The sequence below is a fragment of the Homalodisca vitripennis genome, chromosome 1, assembly GCF_021130785.1.
Source record: "Homalodisca vitripennis isolate AUS2020 chromosome 1, UT_GWSS_2.1, whole genome shotgun sequence".
Taxonomy (NCBI): Eukaryota; Metazoa; Arthropoda; class Insecta; order Hemiptera; family Cicadellidae; genus Homalodisca; species Homalodisca vitripennis.
This window is the reverse complement of record NC_060207.1, coordinates 95039612-95052288: the sequence shown is the minus strand read 5'-3', so window position 1 is coordinate 95052288 and position 12677 is coordinate 95039612. Positions and strand designations below refer to the sequence as shown.

Sequence of the window (12677 nt, the reverse complement as noted above, 5' to 3'; positions counted from 1 at the left end):
CTAGATATTCTTTTTTATACATTACTTCATATGATGTACTCTTGCTATTCTTATACTTATCATAAAATGTTGTGACAAACTCTCTAAATTTCTTCTCTTTAAACTCTGGAATATACCATTTTATTTTTGGCCTTTCACAAGTACTTACTTTTATCTCTTTAGATTTACAGCATTCATTAACCCACTGGCATGCTGCTTTTTAAATTAACACAGCACTGAGGAAATCCTATTTTTTTGGCCCCTCGGGTCTGGGAGTTAGCCTACTTTCCATAATCCAATTTATTTGAAATTTTGCAGGTGTGTACCAATGGCCAATATTAAAATTATGATCTAAGTTAAACCCCCCATCACCCCCCTTTAGGGGGGCCCAATGACCCCCCCTTTATAAAAGTTGTAAGATTTTTACCAATCTTTTTCTAAAATGTGTGTTTTGATGTCTACTTTAGGAAAAAACAACCGACAATTTTTTAACTCCCAATTCCTTTGGGGGGGGGGGGGTTAAAAACCCCTGAGAAGTCATAAAAAGGAGTGTGGGGGTTAGCCACTTCCTATAATCCATTTTTTTAGAAATTTTGCAGATGTGTACCTATGGCTAATCGTAAAATTGTGATCTAAGTAAGTTTCACTCCCCTACTCACCCATTTAGGGGGGCCCCTTGAACTCTTATTATAAAAGTTGTTTGATTTTTACAAAATTTTGTAAAATTTTCTACTTTCAGTAAAAAAATAATAGAAAACTTTCTAACCTCCCCAACTTACTTCACTCATCAGTAAATGGCAAAAAGTATTTTCAAAATCAGACAAATTTCATAAAAGGGGTCATGGTACTGCCCTAAAGTAGGAGAGTAGTGGATGATATTTAGATCATAGTTTTACTATTGGCTACAGGTTGAAAAATTACAAAAAGTTTGATTATAGGATGTAGGCTAACCCCCCAAAGCCTGGTGGTTACCCTATTTTTCTTTAGTTTGGTTGTTTTGAACAATAAATTTATATAATTTGGAACTACAAGAGCTATTATTATGAAACTTTACCAAGCATGTTTTATATAGATATATAAACATGTATACTATTCTATTGTACAAGTACATTACCTACCCTCCACCATGATAATAATAATGTGTCCCATGGGTTAGGTTGCAAAAGTCTTTCTAAAACATCACTAATATGAAAGTATAAAGCTAAAATAGTTTACAGTATTTACAAGATATAGTACATAGGTCTACACTGACACTAGGAAGTTCTAGTAGTTTACTGAAGTATGATATACTTCAAAGCACCCGTTCAAGTGCAGTGGAACGAGACACTGCTTAAACTGAATGCGGACTTCTTTCCTCAAACCATGTTTCAAACAAACACAGCATCTCTTGCTAGGGAACTCTTTATTTGCAGTTGCTGGGATCGTCATTGTGAGCAGATCTCCTGCCAGTGGAAGGCTTTGGTCTCAATTCAACTCTCTCATTCAGTTGTTCTGCCAAGTTAGTTTTGAATTCAGGAAAATGTTGCTTTTTCTTATTACTTACAGCTGAAAACACAACATGTGCATTGAATAAAAACATCTCAAAGAGATAAAAAAATATTTTCTTATATCCTTTCACATATCGCCTCATAATTGGATTGTAGGAAAGTACTTGGTCATGTCTGTCAACCGCAAGCATGCCATTATTATAATCCATAATGGCCTGAGGCTTCATGATTGCTCTACGGGGTTGTTCTGGTGTTTCACGAGTATATTTTCCAGTTTCCTGAAAGTTTATGTCCTCGTGTCTTGAACTGATAACTAAGACCTCCTTTTTGTCCATCCACTTCAAAACTAACAGGCCTTCTCCACTTCGGCGTATTGCCTCACCTCGCTCTAGTTTTGTTGTTTTTATTTCTGCTGGCATGATGTTCCTACAGCATAGGTGTTTTCACCCAAAAGACGACTAAAAAGAGAGGGTGAGGAATACCAATTATCTAAGTGACATATGTACCCCTTCCCTAGGTAGGGCTACAATAATTGCACAACAATCTCCTCACTAGCCAAACTCCCTGTTGGTAAGATCTTCTTCCCAGTATAGATCTCAAAAGCCGAGCAGTAACCAGTTGCAGCTTCACAAAGTTTGTAAAATTTTATTCCAAACCTAGCCCTCTTACTCTTATTGAATTGAATGTAGTGGAGCCTACCCCTGAATTTTATCAGGCTCTCATCAACTGAAACATTCCTGTTAGGAGTGTAGTTCTTCCTAAACTTTTCATTCCAGTAAGTCAAAATTGGCCTAATTTTTTTTAGTTTGTCAGAATCATCAGTGTGATTATTATCAACAAAATGCAAAAATCACATTATTGCTTGAAACCTTTTCAGGGTCATTACATTGCCAAAAATCTTGGTTTCAATTACTTTTCTGGCCGACCAATAGGCCTGGAGATTTGGTTTTTTTACTATACTGATAATAATGCAAAGAGTGAAAAACGTTTTGATTTCATTTGGGGTACAATCAGTTCACTTATTGTCTGATTTTAGCTGTTTTCTAGAAACATCAACAAATTGTTGTTGAGCATATCTGTTTGTTTCCATGGCTATCATATCAAACAAATCGTCACCAGCAAAATGTGAAAAGCAGTCAATTTCAGATTCTAGTTCTTCAGAGTTTTCAATGTTTACGCCCACATTTGGGCCAAAAAATAGAATATTGAATGGTTCGTTGGACTCATCTTCCCATATGTATGGTTCAGCTAAATCTAAATAGTCATTAGGTGCTTCTAGTCCCTATGACCCGACTGCAACATTCTCAATAATATCGTCTAAATTATTGTTTATGCCTAAATCTACCTGGTCGAACTCCTCGTTTTCAAAGTTAAATTCGTCTGCAGAAAGCTCCACTTGATCTTCCAGAACAATGTCATCCACGTCTATATCACTAGGAACAAAATCACTATCACTGTCACTAAGTAAAACTCCATCTTCGTTTATAATTCGATTGATTTCACTGCTGCCTAATCCTGCCATTTTGCGCCGCCGACTACGACTAACCTCCGTTGTCAAAACAATAACAAACATCAGCTGGCTACAAATAAAAGCAACATGTTGTTTTACGAAGTTTAGCCAACTCAAAACATTGAATATTTCATTCAGAAGGCTATGAACAATATTCACGGACTGTTTGGTGCTGCAGTTGGACAATAGGCCAACTACGTAGTCAAAGATAATGGGGGAAGCGTTCCGTCACAGCGCGATTGTGGCCACATTTCTACTGGCGGATCGCTTCCGTCACTGCAGGCCAATGGGTTAAATGAATTTGTCAATAATAAATTAAAGTGGTCGTAAGCTTGATCCACATTCAAACATTTATCCAATAGCATCCAGTCAATTTGTGATAATCTATTCCTTAAGAGTGAGTATGCTTTAGGATTTAAGTCTCTTATAGTTTTTCTTTTTTTAAATACTCCAGCATGATCAGACAAATGTGGTTCTATTACACAACAGCTAATCCTATCAAAATTTTAACTATATTGTCTAAACATGCCTCATCCCTAGTAGGCTCCTCATTCAAACCGTACATATCAAAAGATCTTAATCAATTTTAAAATTATCAGTATCTTGAGATTTCTGCATTATATTTACATTAAAATCAGCTATCATCACATACTTTAACCCTATATATTTTTTACTTAAGTGTATTAAAAAGTTTCCAATATGTTAAAAAATTGGTTTTAAATTTGAGTCTGGTGTTCGGTCTAAGGTGGAAATAATTACATTTATATTTGGCAACAAAATAGCAGTTACTTCAAAAATACTACCATTGTAAAATTGTTCCACATCAATAACTTGAGTTTCAATACCATGCCTAGCAAAAATGACACTACCTCCACCTCTTGTGTGTAAATCTTTCCTTGCACATATATTATTTAGATTAAAACCATGGGGAACATAAAGTGGAAATCTTCCTCAAAAAGCCAATGCTCGCTAAATGTTAAAATATCACAGTTAAGACTAGTTAAAAATGTCAAAAAGAAGGACTTCCTGGCGATTCTGTTTACCAATCTTAATTATTACTTTTCTAAAATGTTATATTATACTAATGTTATTTTTATATAAAGTTCAGATACTGAATTTAAAAATATAACCAACAATGTGATCAGGAGTAGTTTGATGGATTAACAACTACTGGCACTTGTTAATCTAACCAGTCCCTAGATGTCATGAAAAGTATTGTTTAAAATAAACTGGATCAATATATTAGAAAGTTATTGTTTAATATCAATGTTTAGTTTACAAAATTTATATCCATAGATTTTTAGATACTCATAACACTTAATTACACTAATTCACAAACTAATTATCACAGCTCAATTTAGCCCTGTATCAACACAAGCAGAGGACCACCTACAGTGAGGTGAGAAAAACAAACGTTTCTTAAAACATTTTGTTTATTTTCTGCATACAATTTTAAGGTTTATTAATACAATATTAAAATGTTTCGTATTTACTTTTGTGAAGAGTATACAGCCTTGCTGTTCAAAAACCTCAGTGTTTTAACCATTGCTTGTTGTAATTTTTAATGATGTGATTACAAAAAAAGTAATTAATATAAGCTCCAGTTTCAACATTCCTACAGATATCCTGAGACAAGACAAATGGGATAATGTTGTGACCAAAAAGTGTTACAACATTAACGTATTCAATATATTACAGTTGCAAAGGATTCTGCTCTCTTTTACGCCAAAAATTGACAAATTTACAAAGAATGAACATTTCTTGCTTACCACACAGGTGCCGTAGTGTATGTGGGCTATAGTGGACAGAGCCCAGAGAGCATAGAGCAGTGAGATCTCCAGGTAGTGGGAAGAGAGCAGGAGGGAGAGTCCGGTGCAGAGGAAGGCAGGTCCTAGCAACCAGTTGGAATTGTCACACCTAGTGTTAGACATCTGGGACACTATCAAGCGACACTGTAAACAACCATATCATCTTTCAGTGACTGCTATACCCAACTATTGAGGGAGTCACAACAATGTCAATGTTTAGTAAGAGGGGAAAATGTAGCAAATCCATATGAATATTATATGTGTTAACAAAATATAAGAGGGGCACAAAAAATAACATATTTCCTTACAAAAGCTCTTTTTTTTTTGTTAAAACTAAAAATCTTGTTAAAACACTAAGACAATTTTTTTAAACATATGTTTTAAATAATGTATTTCAAAGTCTATTTAACGTACCAGTTTTAGGATCAAATAATTGATATAACATACTCTTTTTAATTGATCTGTTACATATCATTACAATTATCTAATTGAAGTTTGCTACGATGTTTTTAAAATTACACATTGAGAAGCATGTGTATACTACTAAAAGATTGTAACACTGCCACATCATTACACTACCAGTAATCAATTACTTTATAAAATGTTCAATAATAAGGCATGATTTTTTAAGTCCTCCAGTTATAAAATAATAGTTGTAATCAGCCTTACAATAGTTAGGTGGCCATACACATTTACTGTTTACTCTTAAAACATGACTATCTTTATGGGCCAGTTTACATTCATTGACCTTATTTATATCAATATACTCAGTTTCAAAACAAGTATTTTAGACCTTTGCTAAAGACCTATTTTATGTAATTATTTTTTTTTAATATTTCAATAATACCAAGCACTTGTGAATAAAAATACATATACATTCAGATTTTAATTTTTAAAATAACACAAAATTTATCATACTCTCAAAAGACTACTAGTTGCTTAATTTGTTAGAAAATTACAGGGATGTTTGTCTAACAGTTGCATACAGACTGCTAAAAAAACAGTTTTATACTGGTCTCTCACTCATCCAACAGACTTAACTATGTATATACATAAAAACACTGTTTCGTTAAAAACTATTGTTTTTCTACTATATTAGTTGAAACAGTTGTAAAGAGGCTTAAGTTTGGAACATTTAAATAATCATCATCAGATCTTTTTTGTTTGTTTGTTGTTTACATCTGTGAACTCTTTCATTCCAAGAAGGATAACATTTGGTTTGGTTTATTGAATTTAGCATCACCTCCACTGGGTAACACAGTTCTTTCATTTACCTCAGGATTACCCAATGGAAGTCCAGGGGAGATATCATGATATCTGAGATGGGAGGAAGAAGGGTATTCTCTCATCTGTCTGTTTTGACTGGTACAAGCTGGAAGAGTGCTTTCTCTTTTCCCAAGGTGGCAAGACTGAGATCAAGATTACATAACAATTTCCCCTGATTGCTGTTCCATGAGTTAACAGAAGAGGGTGGTACCAAACCCCTTTAAACTTAAAAGTCTTGTTACTTCAGAACATGAATTGCTGACTCACACAAATATTGGAGAAGATTGTCCCAGACATAAGATAGTAGGCCCTGGGATCTCTGCTGATGATATCAGTAGGTGAGTGGTATGCCCAGATGGCACATACACCGAGGAACAACAACACGGGTTGTAGGGGTCTGTTAGCCTCCCACATGGACCTCATCTTACCAGTCTTATCTCGGTATGACCTGTACACAAACATCACATGGCACTGTACTATCATTTTTAAATTCAGAAATAAGAAATTAAACAATATTGATCAAAAACGTTTACATATTATTTATTTATTTTTTTTTTAAATTGAATTATATTTTTTTTTTCAATGAGAAATATGCTAATGCACATTCAGCAAAATTCGCACCATTTTCCCCATATACCCACTTCCATTTGAAAACGACCAGGTCAATTGAGAAGGCCCCGCCACTACAAAGACAGCCGATTCTGAGACAGTCCGGTAACCATTCCCGATCTGTATTGCTCCTTTTCTCTATACTGCTGCTGTCTTTTGCCTGTAGCACCCTTGACATAGAGCGTTCACCCATATCTTGCACCCGTACAGGAATATGGAATGTATGACTGACATATCAGCCGCCACCGCCTCAGGACAGATCCGCGGATATTTTATATCACTGCTCAAAGAGGGGGTAACAACTACCGGCTTGTTTGTAATCCCTGAGATATGATTCCAGAACTTGAGCTTGGTATCAAGCATCACACCGAGATATTTGACAGCGCTCTTTGTCTCGATTATCTCCTGGAGGTATGCATGAACGTGGAAATCGTCCAGTATATCAGCACACCTGGTTGAGTTTTTCACACATTCACAATAGGGCCAGTAAAACCAGTCGGCACTTGTGGTGGCTCCCAAGCTGAGTCACTCCAAAGCCATGCCATTTCTGCCTCGATCGCTTTGACGAGATTTTGACTAAACAGCCCGCTCGAGAAGTGGGGTTCCAAGATCTCCTTTGCATTTACTTATGAGGACTTTTCATCCATTATCGAAGGTGTTTCTTGCAAGCAGCGGTTGAACAATAGAGCAGCAGCAATTGTACATATTCAGCAGCAGCTGTGAACAGGTCAGAGCTGCTACCTTCAGAACTTCGTCCAGGACATCATCGGGGACAGTCGCCTTAAGGCACTGCATCTGATCAATGGCCCAGGACAGCTCTGCATCATTGAAAAAGGGAATCTACCTAGGGTCAACTGGGATGTATTCCCTGACCAGATTGGTTGAAATCAAGGCATCCACTATGTTGGCCATTAGAAAGGAGTTCATAATCTGACCAGCTGACTGAGCACAGAATCTGCGCATTGCAATTCTGTAAGACAGTCTCCAAGGGTTGTTGTTCATGTCCTCCCTCAATTGTTCTACGTATTACACTCCTGACTGTTCGCTTCAAAGCCCACTTCGCTGTACAGAACTCCACTGCGGGGGTAACTATTCGCCCCCCTCCATTGATCATTGGTAATCCTCTGTCCCAGGGTGAAGCACCTTCTGCGGAGCAACATGATGTCCTAGTTCCACCAGTAAACAGAGGCTCTACCGTGTCTTAAGCCCCTCTTTTTCGACATTGAGGCATCACATCCCCTCACAATAAGCTGCATCGTACAGTTTACAATGTCGCCAGCGTTCCTCATCACTTCCAGGACAATGCTCTTTCCCCTGACGAGAATTTAGAGTGTCTTAACTTAGCCGGGTGATGTTCCAATATAGAGGTCGTTGGGGTTCTCCAGGCCAGAAACTCCTGATTCCTTGGCACGATACTGAAGGTGACATACTGGTGATCAGATCCAGTGAAGTCCTCCAACATCCTCCAGTCCGTGATTATTCAGTAGAAATTTACACCAGTATAACAATTAGCAGATTACACTTGCCAGGACCTCATTGTTAGAAAATAATAAACAGGTTACTTTGTACATAGGATTCAAAGCTGTCTAAATTTTTTTTAAATATTTTTAGTTGACCATTTTCAAAGTTATTTGTATCAATATTCATTTGTTTTCACTTGTAAACCCAACTTTATAATAATAATAAAAAAAAAACTATTAAGGGGTAAGAGGGCTAGGCTAACCTTGCCTTGCAAATGTAAACGATTAAAAAAATAATGTGGATGATTTTGTTTATTCTTGTGGTTTGAACCCATTTAAAATTTCAAAGGTGTATATAAAATGTTTAAAGAACCTTTATATCCTTCTAAAATTATTTCCTGAGAACAATCCCAAAACCAAGTTATCACAAGTTGAGAACACTTACTTGTAGATGTTCCAGAGGACGACAGGCAAGTTGGAAGCAAAGGAGCTCAAGTAGAACAGAATTTCAAGGACGTGGCCAGTGGCTATGTCTCCATACACCGTGAACTTCCACCATTCGTGACCAAACATGTACGTAACCAGGAACACAAGAGTTGATGCCTGTACACAAACAATAAACCCATCATTAAAATACACTATTCAACAGAACTACTACACCCTTGGAGTCAGCAATCAACTTTATTTTCCTGGAACACTCATGTATAGACACACAGTCAAGAGTGGATAGTGTACAGTCATCTCTACATTAACATAATGGGAAGTACATTTTCTGAGCTTTAAGGTTGATCTAAACATTTGATTGTCTGTTGATCAGAGCAATTGCATACTCCAACATATTATTTTGTACAACCCTCCCAGTAAATATGGTATATCCAACCTAACCATCACTTTATTTGCAAATGCAATAAACATTGTAAAAACTTAAAAATATACATATCAATATGTCCTATTTCAGAAATCTCTGTTCTCTTGGAACAGTTTATTAAACATGCCAAGAAATTCTAGCACTGTTAAGCGGAATGACTAGGCTAGTAAATGTTCCAGTTTCGATCTAGTTTGCATGTAGTAAATGTGTCATTCACTACATGCAAACTATCATTCTACTGTATTAAGAGTTTGTATTAACATAATCTTTAAACATAGATGTTTATTTTACTATTTTAAGTTTACTTTCTCAATATTTAATACATTAGTCAATAAAATTAGCAAATATTTTACATTAGTCTTATGGGTAACCAAGGTCCAACCAGATGATAGAATAAATAAATTTGTAAACAAACTGAAATAAAATCATATGAGAACTGTACATATGCGACATATTACACATATACCTTATTCAAACAGTAAAAGAATGATGAGAGAGGAAAGTCAAATGTTAAAAGTATTAATTGTTAGCAACTCACTTGCCTTCTGCAACAACCCAGTTACAATATTACACAATTCTTCCCACCGTAATTATTACAATGTATTAATGTGATTCATAACTAATTGACTAAGTGCCTTTAATTACCAACAAATAATAATTGAATTAATTATTTGTACTATAAACTGAATAATTATATGATAACTTACAATCATGGAGAGATCATAGCCCCAAGGCAGGAAGAGCACGCCGGTGTTGTACTTCTCCCAGTGAGAGGAGTAGAAGGTGAGAAATACGTTCCAGCAGACGAAGTAGAAGCGAATGGGAGGTACAGAGTAGTCAGTGCGACCAAAGACGGAGTAGAGACAAGTGGGGATGAGCACTGCCGTCCACGAGTCCAATCCATGGTCAAACAACTCCCCAAGTGGTCCACTGGTCTGTGTGCGTCGTGCCTGCTTTCCGTCGATACCATCTGTTACAAATCACATGTTAACATCTTAGACTGGGCTTTTGTTTTTTATCTTCAAATTAATCCATTCAACACCAAAAAATCTATTCCCTATAACCAAACCTTAATAGGGAAGCATATCTGCTCAACCAAATAAGAGCTTCAGAAGTTCAACAAAATAATATATGCTTTTGTAAAGTATGGGTTTCCAAAATCTGTGTTAGACAACCAAGTCTGATTAGCTAACATATCTCAAAATCCTCCCATAAAAAACAAGGTAGAACACTTATCACTCATCACCACATAAAAAGTCCATCGCCACATTGATTTGTGTTTTGTAGATTAGATAACATTCACAGGTGGTTGGTTACACAATTTTACAAGCTTCTCTCTATATACCTCAAATACCTCACCAATCCCCTCCAACTATCTTGTTCAGACAACCGGCCAACCAAAAACAATATTTGTCTACACCAAGGTTCCAGATCCCTATACAACACAAATCACCTCAGAACAGCCTTATACATGTTGAAACAAATGCAAGATGAATGCATGAGCCAACAAAACCGTTCAAAATCGTTCAAGCGGACCATCAGGTCAAAGAGCACCTTATTTGTGCCAACGAAAATTTGATTAACAACTGGATTACAAACACTACCCTGCACTGCCTACATTTCAATAGCCTATGTAAATATATGAAAATTATTTAATAAATTTTCATGATATATCCAAAAAGAACAAGTTAATAAAAAAATGATCAAAGTAATGTGTAATAAAATTACTTAATTACGCAATGTACTCAAAATTAGTTATAAGAAGTCGAACTTAAGAAAACAAAGTTAGTAATTATAAAGTAAACATTATGTAAATAAAACTGATTTAAAAACATTGAGTGTAACACGTGGATTGTCTGTGAAGGCCACAGAGCAGCTTGGCCACGGAAACAAAGCTAAGGCTGACAACACAGTCTGGCTTCTGGCAGTAATCACTTGTGACTTATTTACTATAATAACACTCATGAGAGACATGTTGTAACCAGACAGTACGATTTTTAAGCTGTATTAATATATAAAATAATTTAGAAAAAGCTTTAATAAAGCAACTTTCTATTTAAAAACAATAATATAATATAAGATTTATACAAATAACAACTGGATTATAACAAAATGTAATTCTCCTAATGTACTTTGGATAATGCATCTCTAGTGTATTTAAAAATCATTTAAAATAGGATAATCAATAACTTTTTTGATGCTGCAAGTGCTGCATCTATTAGATGCTGTATTCAAAATGTTTAAATGTTTTACTTGTAACTCACTGATACCTGTATTTATAGTTTACAGGTAAAATATTGAAAAATGACACATTGTTTACTAATTTAGACGCACATTTTTACCTGCTTTTTCTGACACTGGATTTTATTTACTTCTTTCATACAAGCTAAAATATAAGTTTGACATTTATTCTAACCTCTGAAAAAAGGTCCCACATAACGTAACAATATTTTCTATAACTAACAAATATGTTTTCCAGTTCACACTGCAAGTGTATTATTGGCAGTTTCAGTTTTAAAATCTTTTGACTAAAAATGGTTTCCCATAGTGAGACAAAAGTATTTCATGCGGTGTGAACTAGAAAATTTAGATGTTACTGGTTGTGTAAGCCTTAAGAATTAAGATTAATAACATTTTTTTATTATTATTTAGCTAACAATTAAAATTTGAATGTAAATACTTGATATTGCTAATTTTTTAATTCGCAACAATACAAACGTTTTTTATTTCTTTGTGATATTAAATTGATTTTCAATACAATGATTAACTGTTACTTTTAAAAATGTGCTAAATACAGGTAAAATAGAAACAGGATGATAGTTTGTAGCTTCCATTGGATTTTCCATTTTGAATATTGGGATGATATTTTAGTGTTTTAGGAATCTAGGGAAAACTCCTCAAGGAAATAAAATATTTGTTAATTTAGTTAAGGGTCCAATAATATCTTGAGCTTTCTTTAACCAACTACATTGAAATCCTTTCAATATCTATTTCTTTTTAAAATTGAAGTTTTGAATAATTGATGTCAATTTTGATGGTGTCACTGGTAGTAGTAGTACCACTATTAATAAGACGGTTTTTATTATTTTTGTTTAAGATAAGTTTCATAGGGTCAGCATTTATTAACATGTTGTAAGAAACCAATTATGAAACAATTGTACATGTCTTCAATATTTTCAGAACATCCTAGAAACCTCCCAAACTTGTTGCTGAGGACTACAGTTTAATATTTGGATGTTGTTTTATTGCAATGTTCATCTAATTATTCCCTTTTCATAACTGAATTTGGTAAACTAATTTTCAATGAAAATTGATTATGGAACATAGTCAGCAAAGGATGTGTTAATGATAAAAGTATTAAATTTGGTAATATTTGATATAACATTATCAATGGCAGTAGATGATATAGGTCCTCTAACATGTGTAGATAAATTTATGGACAATTTCAAATTAAAAGTTTGTAATATGTTCCTAAAACATTTGACCTCTGGTTTCTTCACTTCGAAAACCATTTAATTCCACTTTAAAACCATAAAAAATATATAATAATCTCTAATTATTAATAAATTTAGATTTGGTTATGAATATAAATAAATTTAACAATAAGTATTGTAATTTTATGAAAATATATCAAGCTGTTGAGGGCAAAGACTTAAGACAAATATTAACATATTATTTTTATTCTCAACA

At 34.6% G+C, this 12677-nt stretch overlaps 1 protein-coding gene across 2 annotated transcripts in view; it reads right to left on the bottom strand.

Annotated features, from left to right (window-relative positions):
- LOC124367000 (ethanolaminephosphotransferase 1-like) overlaps positions 1-12677 on the bottom strand; it is a 56813-nt gene that overhangs the window by 15906 nt on the left and 28230 nt on the right. For both annotated transcript variants that reach the window (XR_006922848.1, XM_046823664.1), the window contains exons 4-7: positions 9695-9957; positions 8565-8722; positions 6318-6498; positions 4746-4928 (exon numbers count right to left, since the gene is read on the bottom strand). Coding sequence is in view for 1 of the 2 variants with exons in the window: in XM_046823664.1 (XP_046679620.1) it covers positions 4746-4928; positions 6318-6498; positions 8565-8722; positions 9695-9957 (785 nt within the window). In the remaining variant the exon portion in view is untranslated. The remainder of the gene's footprint in view (positions 1-4745; positions 4929-6317; positions 6499-8564; positions 8723-9694; positions 9958-12677) is intronic.